The 17,425-nt window shown below is 42.7% G+C and overlaps 2 protein-coding genes across 2 annotated transcripts; both read left to right on the top strand.

Moving 5' to 3' along the window:
• Nucleotides 1–1,686: 1,686 nt before the first annotated feature.
• On the top strand, nucleotides 1,687–3,393 carry atp5if1a (ATP synthase inhibitory factor subunit 1a). The gene is made up of 3 exons (XM_026232346.1): nucleotides 1,687–1,856; nucleotides 2,878–2,990; nucleotides 3,078–3,393. Exons 1-3 carry the CDS (start codon nucleotides 1,785–1,787, stop codon nucleotides 3,217–3,219), a joined length of 327 nt encoding a protein of 108 aa, XP_026088131.1. The 5' UTR covers nucleotides 1,687–1,784; the 3' UTR covers nucleotides 3,220–3,393.
• A 2,826-nt stretch (nucleotides 3,394–6,219) lies between these two features.
• hnrnpr (heterogeneous nuclear ribonucleoprotein R) lies at nucleotides 6,220–17,288 on the top strand. Its single transcript, XM_026232345.1, has 11 exons — nucleotides 6,220–6,411; nucleotides 10,434–10,591; nucleotides 10,825–10,943; nucleotides 12,869–12,976; nucleotides 13,472–13,585; nucleotides 13,668–13,844; nucleotides 14,576–14,711; nucleotides 14,801–15,006; nucleotides 15,075–15,224; nucleotides 15,609–15,730; nucleotides 15,987–17,288. Exons 2-11 carry the CDS (start codon nucleotides 10,438–10,440, stop codon nucleotides 16,576–16,578), a joined length of 1,878 nt encoding a protein of 625 aa, XP_026088130.1. The 5' UTR covers nucleotides 6,220–6,411; nucleotides 10,434–10,437; the 3' UTR covers nucleotides 16,579–17,288.
• The last annotated feature ends 137 nt before the right edge of the window (nucleotides 17,289–17,425 follow it).

The raw sequence follows: 17,425 nt of genomic DNA, 5'->3' as shown, positions 1-17,425 counted from the left end.
GAATGATTTGAATAAGTTCGGGAGTTCGTAGCGGGATCGCGAATCACTTGAGTCAATTTGGGGATCGCGAATCATTTGAATAAGTTCGGGACTTCGTAGCGGGATCGCGAATCATTTGAGTCATTTTGAGGATCACGAATCATTTGAATCAGTTTGGGTTCGTAAATCATAGCTGTATATGGATAGGCATTTTTAACTAATTTAGTAGCTAGTTATAATTACATTTTCCACGCTTGTTTAGGTGTGAAATGTGAACTCCTATTTTTTGTTTTGGGCCTTTTAACAGTATCAAGTATATTCAAAAACTAAACAAATCGTGCCTAAAAAGTGCAGGCATCTAGACTAATATAAAGTTACATGATGAAGTCATACTAGTGCACGTGTGCATTTTGAGTGCGTTCTTTCACTGCATTATTCGGTGTATTCAAATGAATTTGTGAATGCATGTCAATGATCACAAAATTCAAGATATGAACCCTTTGTGCCAAAAGAGTTCTTTCTTGTCATTATAGAACCTTTTTAGCATTAAAGGTTCTTTGGAGTTGAGTAAAGAACCCTATGGTTCTATATAGAACCCCAACGATCCCTTTCTTCTAACAGTTTGTTGTCATAAGCAGGGTTGGTTTTAGGGTGAGTGGATATCCATGTGACTTTTTATTTTAATAAATCAGAAAGATTTACCTAGTTTAAAATATACTAAAACAATAAAAACAAATTTAAAACATTTTATTTAAAGTTTATCCCTTGTATCCTGACACATATGCTGATGTTGTGTCTCTATCTCACTTTTTTTTTTTTTTAATATAAAAGTTACAGATACCTGAAGTAAGCTGTTGTATCTTGGCATTCAAGTGTTTTGGGTGGGGGGTTTTACTTCCTTTTTTTAAGAAGAAGAAGATTAATTTTGAAATCTCACTTCATTGGCTGATAATTTATATTAGAATTTAAATAAATAAATAAATATCTCTCGACTCAAGTCCACAGTGTCTGTCAATTTACCCAAGTAAGTACGCGTTGTCATTCACATCCGACGAAAACCGCCCACTGAGTCTAGTGCTTTTAACTGACATGTAAACTGGCCAACCATCGATGAGCGTCTGTACGATCAGCCAATGAATTAATTTTGAAATATCCATTTTAATTTTCGAATAAATTGATCTAATAACAAAAGATCTCACTTCTAAATTGATCTAATAAAATATTACACGCCAACAAACCGCCTGCCTCCAAAAGATCTTTATTAGTTTGTTTAATATTTAATATCCTTTAATGTAATTTATGCTCAGTTGATAAATGATGATCAGTTTCTGTCGTGTTTCAGAGCTGCTCTGAACTGCAGGAGTTTACTGTAATGACACACAGTACATACACCCATCTGTGACCCTCTTAACACATTATTATTATAACTACAGCATGCTGGCATCAGTCAGGAAATTAATATAATCATATATGCTTAGTGGAACTTCTCAAAATTGCAAACGCTGATAATTAATTTCATTCAAAAACAGTGTATACTCATACAACAATTACAAACACCTTTTGTGTGGTCGTTACAGAGAAATGTACCAAAACATATATTTGTGAAAGAAAATCATAATTTTACTAGATAACATTAAAAGATGTCGCTGCGCATGCGCGGTGCGCTGCTCTCCGGCCGCCAGGCGGCGCTCACGAGCCTCCGCGCGGCTGTGTGATCCGGGTCACTCTCTGCTCGGTCACTTCCGTGTTCCGATCTGCACAAGGGCAAACTCTTCTGTCTGACAGTCTGGTCATCAGTCTCAGTCATGGCTCGACAGCTGCTCAGAGGAGCTCTGAGAGGATATTTCACCTCATCGCTCCGGATGGGATCCGATCAGGTAATGTTTCTGAAGACTCTTCTCAGCATCAGTCCGTGTTCGAGAGAGATGCTCGAGACCACAGCAACAAGGCAGACATGACTAATATATACAGCGCGTGCAGGGAAGGAGGCATAAACGTGTCTGGAAAACAGAGCATTTATTTATTTATTCATGTTTTGCTGTAATGAACTTTATATGGTGTTTTGCTGCGCATGTACTTTGACTGGTTTAGGCCTATTATGGATAACTATAACACTAAACCACCATCAGGTGGCGCTAAACCCCGGTCTTAATGAGTGATTCATTCAAACGATTCATTCAAATTATTCAGAACCGAAGCGAGTCACTGTCTTGATGAATGGATCATTGAATGATTGCTTCATGATTAATCAAGAACAGATTCGCTCTCTTTTGGAACTAATATAACAATATAGTTTGACACAGTAAGAACTTCTTGTTTGTTGATCTTAATCACTCTCATACACTAATTAATTACATCATATCTATATCATAACAATGTTTTTGGACTCTCAAGATGTGTTTTTTGTTTGTTTCTTGCAAAATGAGTGACATAATCAATAATGTCAGCTTGCATATAATTAAAACAACAATTACAGTATTATCATAGACAAGAAATACAGCACACCCGATGTTTTTAATTCTGTTATTTTTAGATTGGAAACACTGTGGGAAGAATGTGGAGTAACAGTTTTGTAAATAATCATAACTCTTTCTTGGATTTTCCGTGTGTGTGTGTTTGTGTGTCTCTGTGTGTGTGTATCTGTTTGTGTGTCTCCGTTTGTGTGTGTGTGTGTATCTGTTTGTGTGTCTCCGTTTGTGTGTGTGTGTGTGTGTGTCTCTCTCTCTCTCTGTGTGTGTGTGTGTGTGTGTGTGTGTGTGTGTGTGTGTGTGTGTCACTCTCTCTCTCTCTGTGTGTGTGTGTGTGTGTGTGTCTCTCTCGCTCTCTCTCGCTCTCTCTCTCTCTCTCTCTCTCTCTCTCTCTCTCTCTCTCTGTCTGTGTGTGTGTGTGTGTGTGCAGCTGGGTGATCTGGGGGCAGGAGCAGGTAAAGGTGGAGGAGCGGGGGGGTCGGTGAGGGCGGCCGGAGGAGCGTTTGGGAAGAGAGAGGCGGCGGAGGAGGAGCGCTACTTCAAGTGAGTTTCAGTCTCTTCATCATCATCATCTGTCAGGATCTGAGCTAGTGAAGTGGAGTCAGGACTGATGATCAAGTGTTTCCGCAGGCAGAAGGAGAAGGAGCAGCTGGCCGCTCTGAAGAAACATCATGAAGAAGAGATCGACCATCACAAGAAGGAGATCGAGCGTCTGCAGAGAGAGATCGACCGACACAAGGGCAAGATCCGGAAACTCAAACACGACGACTGAAGCTCCAGCATCTTCATCATCATCTTCATCATCACATCTTGTGCCTGAGACCGTCTCTCTCTCTCTCTCATATTTGCATGACTCCATACTTTAGAAATAAACCAATGTTGAATAAACAGTTTGAAATGGTTTGTTGCTGTTATGAAAAATAAAGCACTCCTGAGTTTATCGGAAGCACAGTAGTCTTGTGATGTTTATTGTGCTTTGGAGCTTCACAGCTTTAGTCCTTGTTTACCTGCTGTGTTACAAGAAAGAAACAACAGTGATGGTGAACAAAGGACAGGATTTTAATTTCTGGCTGAAATAATATATATATATATATTTATTTTAATTTGCATTACAGTAGTGAGAATTTCAGGGGTAAAATTTGCGGATTGGAAATCCGTGGGCTAGGATAGGACATTCGAACCAGAAAGACACCTCTTACATTTGACAAGCCTCTCCCTGCTGCAAACAGGTTAGGCTGCACTTCAGTCAAAACTGATTAATAAAAAGAAGTAACGGACAATGCAACATATGGTAACGGTAACAGGGTTAATTTATTTAAAAAGTAATGCGTTACAGTATTAGTTACTGTCAAAAGTAACCGTGTTACTGCCCAACACATGACAATACTCTCAGAAAAAAGGGTTCATTGGGGTTCTATATAGAACCATAGTGTTCGCGGTCCCGCTCTGAACTCCCAAACAGACTCAATTGATTCGCGAATCCGCTCCGAACTCTCGAACTGATTCAATTGATTCGCGAATCCGCTCCGAACTCTCGAACTGATTCAAATGATTCGTGAATCCGCTACGAACTCTCGAATTGATTCAAATGATTCGCGATCCCCAAACTGACTCTAATGATTCGCGATCCCGCTCCGTACTCCCCAACTGACTAAATTGATTCGCGAATCCGCTCGAACTCTCGAACTGACTCAAATGATTCGCGATCCCCAAACTGACTCAAATGATTCGCGAACCCGTTACAAACTCCCGAACTGACTCAATTGATTCGCGCACACGCTACGATCTCCCAAACTGATTAAAATGATTTGCGATCCCGCTCCTTGCTCCCCAACTGACTCAATTGATTCGCGAACACGCTACGAACTCCCGAACTGACTCAAATGATTCGCGAACCCGCTACGAAGTCCCTGATTCAACTGATTCAAATGATTTGTGATCCCCAAACTGACTCAAATGATTCGCGATCCCGCTCCAAACACACGAGAACTCTTTGACCACAGCTGCTGTGCTTCAAAAGCTCTTGCAGCAGCTCAACACTGGTTTTCTCTGAGGTGGTCGGATCACATCAGATTGTGGTTAATCTTTCAGATCAGTGATCAGTTTCAATCTCCAAAGTGAACGTAACATACATGGAAAAATAAACCACTGTTTCAAAATGTGTGTGTATTTTGCATGTGTGTGTGTAATGTGCGTTATAGATCAAAATGTCAAGCATCGTCAAGTTTTACATTATTTGACATTAATTGAATAAAATAGAAAATCTTGAGGGAAGCGGCGGGGAATTAATCTTTATTAGTCAGGTTTTGTCTTCACAACTAAACCACTCTATTCAAAGAGAAAGACAGAACTGAAAACTTAAATAAAATGTGTTTCTTGAGCTGAGATTGATTCAGATGATTTTCTATTATATATATGTATGTGTGTGTGTGTGCGTGTGTGTGTGTGTGTGTGTACATGTATATATTCTACTTAAGGAGCTCATTAATTAAACACAATTTGGAACTCATTTTAAATATCATTTTTGGAATTTTTTGTGTTGTGTCATTAGTTGTGTCTTAATTTGATGAATAATTATTACACAGATAGTATTTTAAAATTACATTTCAAATTGTTTTATTTTACTCTTTAATTTACTATTAATTTATTCTTAATTTTTGTCTGTTCTGTATTATTCCGTCCTTGATATTGCATATTCTTCTTGCTATTATTAACCTTTTGTTGTTCAGTTTTTTTTTATGGTATTATTCATATTATACATATAATTTTATGCTATTATTTCACATACCGGTATGTTATTGTACCGTTGTACTCGCTTTTCATATTATTCACTTTACTTTAAGTTGTACTACATATACTTTTTAATATAACAAAACTTTACAATTAAAAAGAAAACAGAAAATATTAAATAAAATAAAAATGATATTAGTACCTCAATAAATTAAACTAAATATAACTCCAATCCAATAAAGAAACATAAGCATGTCTCAGAGTCAACAATATTCAGCTATTTGTTTTATTATCAAAACATCAAAGTGGGCTTCTCATAAACCAAATTATACACACGAGTTATACATATATTTATACATTAAAGAAAAAAGTTAAAAAAAAATCACTAAGATTTATGTGAATTATTTTTAACTCTCTTTTTTCTTATTAGGATTAATCCGAAAAGAATTTGATTGTTTAATATCTTTTGTTTCCTTTGGCATTGCATAATAATAATAATAATAATAATAATAAATAGATTTGATTTGACAAGAGAAGAGTTATTGAAATTTTCTTCCCTCGACATCACTCATTTCTACATACATATAACTTTATACAAAATTGAGTTTTCACTGATTTTGTGTAACTACAAAGCATGACTGACCACAATATGCTTCATTTTACACTTTTTATATCTAAATGTCATGTAGGAATCAAACGTTTACTGTTGATATTAAGTCATCTATTTATTTATTCTTATTTATTACACATTTACAGTGCAGTACAACTTCCAAAGGTAAACTGATTAACATACAAAGAAGAGTAAGATGATAAAAGTAATGGACTCAGAAAGATGCAATCAGGGCAGAATAAAGGAGCAAACGTTTTTAAATTGGGGGGGGTTGTCACAAAACCATGAAGACAATGTAACCAAATTTAAATCATCCTTTAAAACATGATATCTTCTAAAAGTAATCAATGAATATGACTGATTTTCATCATCCTCTCAATAAGAGCGCACGTGCACGCGGAGTCCCCGCCCCGCACGTACGCGCTCCCGCGCAGCGTACGTCGTGACGCAGCCGGTCCGCCGCGCGAGGAAGTGGCGCTGTTGTTTGAGCGACGGGACCGTCTCGCTCTGTCTCGTGGGTTCGTCTGAAGAGGTTTTACCGTGTTTTGTTGATTTCCGCAGTTCATGTTCTAGGACTGAGCGCGCTCCACAGCTCTCTCGTGCCGTCCGCTCAACATAATCGCGGTGAGTGCGCGCCGCTGCTGCGCTTTTGGCGGGTTTGTCTGGTTTGAATTGTGTCTGTCTGCTGTAGGCCGCGCATGTCGCGGGAACCTCTGTCTGCCCGGTTTGGCGCTCTAACGGATTTGTTCCGTGAGCGGCAGGGGGTGTGACTGGTAACGGAAGTCCCATGTGAGCTAGAGATCACCTACGGTCCGTTTCGAGCGCTAATGCACTCACATACAGGCGCGTTAGCATCGCGTGCTGCTAACCTCATGCGCGAGGGGGGCGGATCATCCACACGAGTGTGTGTGTGTGTGTGTGTGTGTGTGTGTGTGTGTGTGTGTGTGTGTGTGTGTGTGTGTGAGAGAGAGAGAGAGAGAGAGTGTATGTATGTGTGTGTGTGTGTGTGTGTGTGTGTGTGAGAGAGAGAGAGAGAGAGTGTATGTGTGTGTGTGTGTGTGTGTGAGAGAGAGAGAGAGTGTATGTGTGTGTGTGTGTGTGTGTGTGTGTGTGAGAGAGCGAGCGAGAGAGAGAGTGTGTGCATGTCTCTGTGTGTGTTTGTGTGTGTGTGAGAAGAGAGTTTGCTTTCGATCAGTATATAGATTTTATACATGTTGCATTTATACACTCGATTATAGATGCGCGTATATGTGTATAGATAGATGTGTGTGTATATATATATATATTAAAGTGTATATGGGTAGCTGTTTATATTAATATTTGTTTATATATATATATATATAAAATCGATGTCTGTAATGTTTATAAAATTATAATTATAAATTACAAAAATTAAAGTGTTAAAGTATGTATTTGTATAAAATGTGATTTATTTATAATGTGAACATACAGTTTATATAGAACATTGTTTATAATTATTTATGAATTATTAAAATGTCTTAATATTAAAGTGTTTATGTATCTTTATTAGTTTGTTTTATCTGTATATTACTATTAAAAATACCAATGAACACTCCAATGTGTGTTAGAGTAATATATATATATATTATATATCATTATATTTAAGCGTCTATTTATATAATCATATGTAGTGAGCAGCACATTCCAGGGCCATGTTTATAGCGGGCCCCTGTTTGACCACTATAGTGTACTGAGCTCATAGATGGCTCCTAAGGGTCAGAAGAAGACCTCTGGGGCCCAGGACAGGACTTCTGATTGGTCCATCTCACTCTTTCTTCAGAGATGTGTTTGTTCTCAGACTCTCTCACACACATCTCACTCTTCTTCAGAGATGTGTGTGTTCTCAGACTCACACACACACATCTCACTCTTCTTCAGAGATGTGTGTGTTCTCAGACTCTCTCACACACATCTCACTCTTCTTCAGAGATGTGCGTGTTCTCAGACTCACACACACATCTCACTCTTCTTCAGAGATGTGTGTGTTCTCAGACTCACACACACACATCTCACTCTTCTTCAGAGATGTGTGTGTTCTCAGACTCTCTCACACACATCTCACTCTTCTTCAGAGATGTGTGTGTTCTCAGACTCACACACACACATCTCACTCTTCTTCAGAGATGTGTGTGTTCTCAGACTCTCTCACACACATCTCACTCTTCTTCAGAGATGTGCGTGTTCTCAGACTCACACACACATCTCACTCTTCTTCAGAGATGTGTGTGTTCTCAGACTCACACACACACATCTCACTCTTCTTCAGAGATGTGTGTGTTCTCAGACTCACACACATCTCACTCTTCTTCAGAGATGTGTGTGTTCTCAGACTCACACACACACATCTCACTCTTCTTCAGAGATGTGTGTGTTCTCAGACTCTCTCACACACATCTCACTCTTCTTCAGAGATGTGTGTGTTCTCAGACTCACACACACACATCTCACTCTTCTTCAGAGATGTGTGTGTTCTCAGACTCTCACACACATCTCACTCTTCAGAGATGTGTGTGTTCTCAGACTCACACACACACATCTCACTCTTCTTCAGAGATGTGTTTGTTCTCAGACTCACACACACACATCTCACTCTTCTTCAGAGATTTGTGTTCTCAGACTCGCACACACACACATCTCACTCTTCAGAGACGTGTGTGTTCTCAGACTCACACACACCTCACTCTTCTTCAGAGACCTGTGTGTTCTCAGACTCACACACACCTCACTCTTCTTCAGAGACCTGTGTGTTCTCAGACTCGCACATCTCATTCTTCAGAGATGTGTGTGTTCTCACTCACACACATCTCACTCTTCTTCAGAGATGTGTGTGTTCTCAGACTCTCACACACACACACACACACACACACACATCTCACTCTTCTTCAGAGACGTGTGTGTTCTCAGACTCACACACCTCACTCTTCTTCAGGGACCTGTGTTCTCAGACTCACACACACCTCACTCTTCTTCAGAGACCTGTGTGTTCTCAGACTCACACACACCTCACTCTTCTTCAGAGACCTGTGTTCTCAGACTCACACACACCTCACTCTTCTTCAGAGACCTGTGTGTTCTCAGACTCGCACATCTCACTCTTCAGAGACGTGTGTTCTCAGACTCACACACACACACATCTCACTCTTCAGAGACGTGTGTTCTCAGACTCGCGCACACACACATCTCACTTTTCTTCAGAGATGTGTGTGTGTGTTCTCAGACTCTCACACACACACCTCACTCTTCTTCAGTGAGTTCTCTGTGACAGCGGTGTGTCATGCAACGTCTTGCTCAGACTCGGCTGTAGTGCTGCAACAACGCGTCGACGTCATCGATTACGTCGACTACAAAAATACGTCGACGTGCGTCAAATGCGTCGACACGTCACACTGTTTGTTTACATCTCGCGTAATGGCATACTGGGAATGGAGAAAGTTGCATTATAACACAAAAACAGAGACCATTGTTATCAAAAGTATGTGAATACTTTAAACAAAGGACAAATAAAATGGCCTTTTGTTCCCTTTGTAAAACCGATATGGTGAACCACGGCAGCACAACTGCGATGCACGAGCACCTCAGAGGAAAACATCCTGGCGCTCTCCGGTGTTACGGTTTAACTGGTTACCGTGTGATCTGGTGAACAACTTCCTGGTTCAGGTCTGATATTCTTGCGCTTGCAGCATTCTGAAAAGTTGAGATGTTTTTAACTCGATGCGGTGCGGACGCGCCTGGAAAAACGACCGCGTCGCTTCCATTATGTGCGCGCTTAGGGCGCGCGCCTACATTGGAAATAACGAACTTGAGCGCGCAATAGACGTGATATGTTTACGGCCCCTTAAAAGACAGCGAGCCGCGAGACAACAGTCACAAACCACCGAGCCACCCCGAATCAGCTCCAGATCTCTGGAAACCACGCTAAACCATAGCAGAACCCTGACTACATTTTATGGTTTGTGATGCTAAAGAAAAAATAATCGTTAGATTAGTCGACAGAAAAATAGTCGTTAGTTGCAGCTGTACTCGGCTGTGCTTGTGAACATGTTCTTCCCTCATGAGATGTCTATCTTTTGTTAATAAAATATATTTTAAGACGTGTGTGTTCCTTGTGTTGATGGTACAGTGAGAGGTTTCAAGGTTAGACTTTCTGAAATTCTCATAACTGACCCCTGATCCAAAACACATAACACCATCGTGACTAGAGGACCCTTCACTGAACTTTCTGATTGAACTAAAATCACTCATTTTTAAAGTGAATAATTCTATTAAGTGAGCTGTACGACACATTTTGTATTTAAATTATATTAAAAAAAACTACATGTTAAGCTTTTAGAGAGATGATGGTTATGTTTCATTTTAATTGTAGTGTAAGTCATGTTTTTGGACATGAAGATGATTTAGTGATGTTAGTCAAGTATTAAATCACTTGTCAGGGGTTTACAGCTGTTCTGTGAAAACAGTGTTAAATGTAAAGAGTAGTACATTTAATATTCCAGTTCTGTTTAAAAGACTCGCATTTAACTTATTGTTTGATCGATTGTTTGATCAAACTTATTGTTTGTTGGTGATCTTCTAGAGAAGCGTCTGTGATCATGTGATTGACGCTCATGTCTCTGTCTGTGTCTCAGAGTAATGGCTGCTGAGGTCAATGGCAGCTCCGGTCCGGTCAAAGAAGAAGAGGAGCCCATGGATGTGACGGCCACACACTCAGAGAACTACCAGGCGCTGCTGGACGCTGGCCTGCCACAGAAGGTGGCCGAGAGCCTGGACAACATCTTCCAGACAGGTGAGACTGACCGACTGGACCACTGACAGCTTCCTTCTTCTTGAAAATGATTACGTGCTCTCAGGAACTGAAGGAGGCAGTATTTGTGAACTGGACAGTTTGGAGTGTCAGTAATCTAGACGTGATGGATGATGCATGGTTTGGGGTAGGTTCATAAGTGTGTGTGTGTGTGTGTGTGTGTGTGTGTGTGTGTGTGTTCGTGTGTTCGTGTGTTCGTGTGTGTGTGTGTTCAGGGCTGGTGGCGTACGTGGATCTGGACGAGCGGGCGCTGGACGCGCTGCGGGAGTTTAACGAGGAGGGAGCACTGTCAGTGCTGCAGCAGTTCAAGGAGTCTGACCTCTCACACGTGCAGGTGACACACTCACACTATACACACACACACACAAACACCCTCAATCACTATACACTCACACGCACACACTCTCTCTCACTCTCAAGCTCACAATCACTCTCACACTCTAACGCACACACTCACGTTCTCACACACTCGCACGCGGGCTCGTTCTCACTCTCTCGCACACACACACACACACACACACTCACTTACTCTTGTGCACACTCTCGCGCACTCACACACTCTCACTCACTCTCACACTCTAACTCAAACACTTACTCACACTCTCGCACATGCTCAACTCGCACACACTCATTCTCACTCTCTCACACACTCACTCTCTCACACTAACTCACACACTCTTGCACACGCTCAACTCGCACACACACTCATTCTCACTCTCTCACACTCACTAACACTCTCGCACACTCACAACTCGCGCACACACACAGACTCATTCTCTCACACACACTCACTCTCTTACTCACTCTCTCGTGCACACTCACTCTCGCTCACACACTCTCGCACACACTCACACACACTCACACACACTCACTCTTGCACACACATACAATCACTCTCTTACTCACTCTCTCGCGCACACACTCACTCTCGCTCACACTTGCACACACACACACACACACACATTCACTCTTACTCAATCTCTCGCGCTCACTCACACGCACACTTGCTCACTCTCACTCTCTCGTGCACACACTCACTCTTACTCTCTTGCGTGCACACTCAATCTCACACACTCACAATGTCACACACACTGATTCTCACTCTCTCGCGCACACTCACTCACTCTCTCACACTCTAACTCACACACTCGCACACACTCACAACTCGCACACAGACTCATTCTTTCACTCTCACACACACTCACTCTCGCACACAGACACTCACACTCTTAATCACTCTCTCGCGCACACACTCACTCTTGCACACACTCACTCTATTACTCAAGCTCTCGCGCGCACACTTGCTCATTCTCACTCTCTCGCACACACTCACTCTCTTAATCACTCTCGCGCACACACTCGCACACTTGCTCACTCACACTCACTCTCACACACTCACAATGTCACACACACTGATTCTCACTCTCTCGCACACTCACTCACTCTCTCACACTCTAACTCACACACTCACTCACACTCTCGCACACACTCACAACTTGCACACACAGACTCATTCTCTCACTCTCACACACACTCACTCTCGCACACAGACACTCACTCTCTTAATCACTCTCTCGCGTGCACACTCACTCTTGCACACACTCACTCTCTTACTCAAGCTCTCGCGCGCACACTTGCTCATTCTCACTCTCTCGCACACACTCACTCTTACTCTCTTGCGCGCACACTCACTTTCACACACTCACAATGTCACACACACTGATTCTCACTCTCTCGCATACTCACTCACACTCTAACTCACACACTCACTCACACTCTCACTCACACACTCACTCACACACTCACTCACACTCTCGCACACACTCAAAACTCGCACACACAGACTCATTCTCTCACTCTTACACACACACGGTCACTCTCTTAATCACTCTCTCTCGTGCACACACTCACTCTCGCACACACTCACTCTTACTCAAGCTCTCGCACACACACTCACACTCGCACACTTGCTCACTCACTCACTCTCTCGCACACACACTCACTCTTACTCTCTTGCACGCACACTCACTCTCACACACTCACAATGTCTCACACACTCAGTTTCTCACACACACACACACAGATCAAAAAGACTTTGATGATATTGTAATGGGTGTAGATCTGAAACCGTCTGATCAATAGGATAAACAATTAAGCATATAACTGCTTTTTTCTTGTTTTTTTTTCTTATGTGTGTTCATGTTTATAAACCTCTTTTGAGCAGAATATTTACTAAATATTTCCTCTGATTGGTTCCAGAATAAGAGTGCCTTCCTGTGCGGCGTGATGAAGACATACAGACAGAGAGAAAAGCAGGGCAATAAAGTGCAGGAGTCTACAAAAGGCCCAGACGAGGTCAAGATAAAGGTACTGCATGTGTGTCATGACCTCGTATAGAGCCGTGAATATACCTCTGCTCCTCAGTCCACAGTGGTGTTTACAGCCTCTGATTAATAATGTCTTTTAATATATGGACACTTCTGTGACTTGAACATTACAGAAACGAAATAAGATCACATATATATATATATATATATATATATATATATATATATATATATATATATATATATATATATATATATATATATTACTAATTCATAGAGCTTCTAAAAACTTAAGTTTGGTTTTGTGGTGAATCATTTTAAGTAGCGATGTGCCAAAATTTCGGCAGCCAAAGATTTTCAGCTGAAATAGCAGTTTTCTGTTTGTGATGAGTAATTGGTGTTTCTCTGATGGTGCTTTTTGACTTTTAGTGACCTGTAAGTGAATTCAGTAAATAACATCACATGCACCTCGAGAGAGACTCTCATTGTGCTGTTAGACTGATCTTCATGCTGTGATGCACTGATTGTGTCTCAGGCTCTGCTGGAGAGGACAGGATACACTCTAGACGTCACCACAGGACAGAGGAAGTACGGCGGCCCTCCTCCAGAGGAAGTGTTCACCGGCCCACAGCCCGGCATCGGCACCGAGGTCAACACTGAGTCCTGCGGTTCTGTGAGCGCCAGCGCTGACCGACCGAGCTGACCTCACCTGTGTGTGTGTGCGCCTGCAGGTGTTCGTGGGGAAGATCCCGAGGGACCTGTACGAGGACGAGCTGGTTCCTCTGTTTGAGAAGGCCGGCTCTATCTGGGATCTGAGGCTGATGATGGATCCTCTGACCGGTCAGAACCGCGGCTACGCCTTCATCACCTTCTGCAGCAAAGACGCCGCGCAGGAGGCTGTTAAACTGGTGCGGGACGTCCTCATGCTGCATTATATTTATATATTATTAATATCCTGTCATTTTAATTGTATCTTGTTTATATATGTTTAGATGTGTTTCATCGAAAACAAGACTAAAATCACAAATTAAACCTAGATGGTAATATAGTAATAACAAAAACATTTATGAAATGTATCTAAAGCAATAAAATAAAATAATGCATAAAAACAAAAGTTAACTTTTGTGCTTAAAACAAGAAATAATATTTTCCAATATGCCAAAAATATTAAGAATAAACTGAATTCAGCAGGAAAACAAGATTATTTCTCTAACTCTGTTGTTAGATATTTTTTCTTGTATTAAACATAACTTTGTTTAAAAATCAGAAACCAAGGCTCATGATTGTGCTTCACTGTAAATGTATCTTGATCTACAGATGTTTCGATATTAAAACTGAAAACAAGAGAAAAATACTAACGGAGAACTTTTAGAAGGAATTTTTGTAATTAGCTTTTATCAAATTTTAGATTTCATTTTTATTTTAATAATTTAAATGACAACAAAAGAAGCTGAAAAATAATATCTATTTATTAAATTAATACATAGCAACTTATAGCTGACCAAAGATGAGGCTATAATTATGTGTTTAAAAAAACATATATATATATATATATATATATATATATACACACACACACACACACTTCTTATAAAGTTTTGATTGTCAGTGGTTTTGTGTGTGTGTGTGTGTGTGTCAGTGTGATAACTACGAGATCCGGTCGGGCAAATATCTGGGCGTCTGCATCTCTGTGGCCAACAACCGTCTGTTCGTGGGGTCCATCCCGAAGAACAAGACCCGCGAGAGTATCCTGGAGGACTTCGGCAAAGTCACCGGTGAGGCGTCTGCAGCAGGTGTGTGTGAGGATGCTCCGGTGATCGCCGCTGACGGGGTGTGTGTGTGTGTGTGTGTGTGTGTGTGGCAGAGGGCCTGCAGGAGGTCATCCTCTACACGCAGCCGGATGATAAGAGGAAGAACCGCGGCTTCTGTTTCCTGGAGTATGAGGATCATAAGTCGGCGGCTCAGGCGCGGCGCAGGCTCATGAGCGGGAAGGTGAAGGTTTGGGGGAACCCTGTGACCGTGGAGTGGGCCGACCCCGTGGCAGAGCCGGACCCAGAGGTCATGGCCAAGGTCAGTGTGTGTGTGTGTGTGTGTGAGCTGAACCTGGCGTGATCTGACGTGATGATGCCGTCCCGCAGGTGAAGGTGCTGTTTGTGCGTAAGCTGGCCGCTCCGGTCACAGAGGAGCTTCTGGAGAGCACTTTCTCTCAGTTCGGCAAACTGGAGCGCGTCAAGAAGCTGAAGGACTACGCCTTCGTTCACTTCGAGGAGCGAGACGCCGCAGTCAAGGTGAAGCGCCTGCACACTCACAAACCTCCATCAAATTAGGGAGAGAGTGTGCATTTTCACAAACTAAATACCAGAGGAGCCTTATTTTAACTGTGTGCATGCAACTCATATTTGTATCAAAAAAGTATTGTTCAGGATCGGATATCGAAGTGGAGGTAATTAGCTGAACGATATCCAGAGCCCTGTGTAAAGCTATAGTTATTTCATTTAGCAATGCTTCAGGTGTGTGTGTGTGTGTGTGTGTGTGTGTGTGTGTGCGCTTCGGGTGTGTGTCTGTGTGTGTGCGCTCCTGCTTCGTGTGTGTGTGTGTGTGTGTGCTCCTGCTTCGTGTGTGTGTGTGTGTGTGTGCTCCTGCTTCATGTGTGTGTGTGTGTGTGTGTGCAGGCGATGCAGGAGATGAACGGGAAGGAGCTGGGGGGTGAGGAGATTGAGATCGTGCTGGCCAAACCTCCAGATAAGAAGAGGAAAGAGCGACAAGCTGCGCGTCAGACCAGCAGAGGCCCCGGGTGAGAGGTTTAGAAACACTGTGACCCAGCCCTGACCCTAACTGACTAATATTCAAATAACGTCAGTATTTAAAAGAAATAGTTTTTTTTTTTTTTTTGCATCATAGTTTTTTTGCGTGGCTCATGCATACTTTGACATTTCAAGGAATTTCTCATTCTTTTGATATTCAAAACGTGTATATATATATATTTTTCTGCATTCATTGATGAAGTAGACGCTGACGGTGTGTGTGTGTGCGTGTGTTCACCTGTGCAGGTATGATGACTATTATTACTACCCTCCCCCCCGCATGCCTCCTCCGGGGCGTGGCCGAGGCCGTGGGGGGCGTGGTGGATACGCCTACCCTCCTGATTACGAGGATTACTATGACGACTACTACGGTTACGATTACCATGACTACCGAGGCGGTTACGATGACCCCTACTACGCTTACGACGACGGCTACTCCATGAGGGGGCGGGGCAGTGGGAGGAGCCGTGGAGCTCCGCCTCCCCCCAGAGCCCGCTCGGCTCCGCCCACCCGCGGCAGAGGCGGGTATCCTCCGAGGGGCGGGGCTCCCATGGGTGGGGGGCGTGGCCGTGGCGGGGGGCGTGGCGGGCCCTTCCAGGCTCCCAGGGGCCGCGGCAGCAGAGGTGCGCGGGGGAACCGCGGTGGTAACGTGGGCGGGAAGAGGAAGGCGGATGTGTTCAACCAGCCAGACTCCAAACGCCGGCAGACCAACCAGCAGAACTGGGGCTCTCAGCCCATCGCCCAGCAGCCCCTGGGCTCCGACTACAGCTCCGGATACGGCTACAGCAACGACTCGCTCGAGTTCTCCCAGGACTCCTACGGCCAGCAGTGGAAGTAGACCAGACACGCCCCCTCCTCACAAACATGACCCTGATTGGCCAGCAGTGTTTGACTTTTCTATCCTCCAATAGCCCTGTAGATTCTGTCCGTGGCCCCGGAATGTGTCCGACGGGACGTTTGTCTTAAACACACCACTTTTATTCCTACATCCTCCTTGTTTTAAACTCCACCATGAGCATTTTAAAGAAGACACTGATTCTTCCGAGCACGCGTGTGCGTGACCTGAGGGACGCTCAATCATGAAATGGCCTTCCAGAAAGATGTGGTCCTCCGTTCTCATCGTCTCTCTCTTTCTCTCAGTGCTAGTGGCGTAGGGACTCGCTTGTACATAACGGCTGGCGACTAGAGCTTCCTTTCAGCTTTTTGTTTTATTATTGTGTTTTTTTGTTTTGTTTTTTTTTTGGGGGGGGGGGGGGTTGTTTTTTGCAGAAGTGGAGAAAAGAATCCACGAGAAGGAAAAAAAAAGTTTTGTAGCAGGAATGCTGTCTAAGTGTCTGTTTAGCATTTCTAGAAGTAGTAGAATTGTGTTTTTTAATAACTGATATACTGATATTATAACTTCAGATGTTTTTTTTCCACTTGGGATTTGCTGGTGAGGGTTTGGTCTGGCTTACCTTAAGAGCTACGGCCCGCTGGTCTGATGTTTGTATTTATAACTTTTTTTTTTTTGTTTGTTTGTTCAGTTTCAATAAAACTCAATCGAGCAAATTCCACTGGTTTCTGTGAACGTTTCGTTGTGTGTGTGTGTGTGTGTGTGTTTCACCTAGATATTGTCCTTACAGAATGTCACACATTAAGTTAAATTAATTTAATGCATTTAGCAGACGCTTTTATCCAAAGCGACT

Source organism: Carassius auratus, chromosome 44, assembly GCF_003368295.1.
Source record: "Carassius auratus strain Wakin chromosome 44, ASM336829v1, whole genome shotgun sequence".
Classification (NCBI taxonomy): Eukaryota; Metazoa; Chordata; class Actinopteri; order Cypriniformes; family Cyprinidae; genus Carassius; species Carassius auratus.
Note: the sequence above shows the minus strand (reverse complement) of the source record. Positions and strands in the feature narration are given on the sequence as shown.

Excerpts from the sequence above, each read along its gene's own strand:
- atp5if1a (XM_026232346.1), top strand. The coding sequence starts at position 1,785 with ATGGCTCGACAGCTGCTCAGAGGAGCTCTGAGAGGATATTTCACCTCA. Across the intron at positions 1,857-2,877 it reads TCCGGATGGGATCCGATCAG|CTGGGTGATCTGGGGGCAGG; the intron begins GTAATGTTTCTG and ends GTGTGTGTGCAG. Across the intron at positions 2,991-3,077 it reads GAGGAGGAGCGCTACTTCAA|GCAGAAGGAGAAGGAGCAGC; the intron begins GTGAGTTTCAGT and ends GTGTTTCCGCAG.
- hnrnpr (XM_026232345.1), top strand. The coding sequence starts at position 10,438 with ATGGCTGCTGAGGTCAATGGCAGCTCCGGTCCGGTCAAAGAAGAAGAG. Across the intron at positions 13,845-14,575 it reads CGCAGGAGGCTGTTAAACTG|TGTGATAACTACGAGATCCG; the intron begins GTGCGGGACGTC and ends TGTGTGTGTCAG. Across the intron at positions 15,007-15,074 it reads ACCCAGAGGTCATGGCCAAG|GTGAAGGTGCTGTTTGTGCG; the intron begins GTCAGTGTGTGT and ends GCCGTCCCGCAG.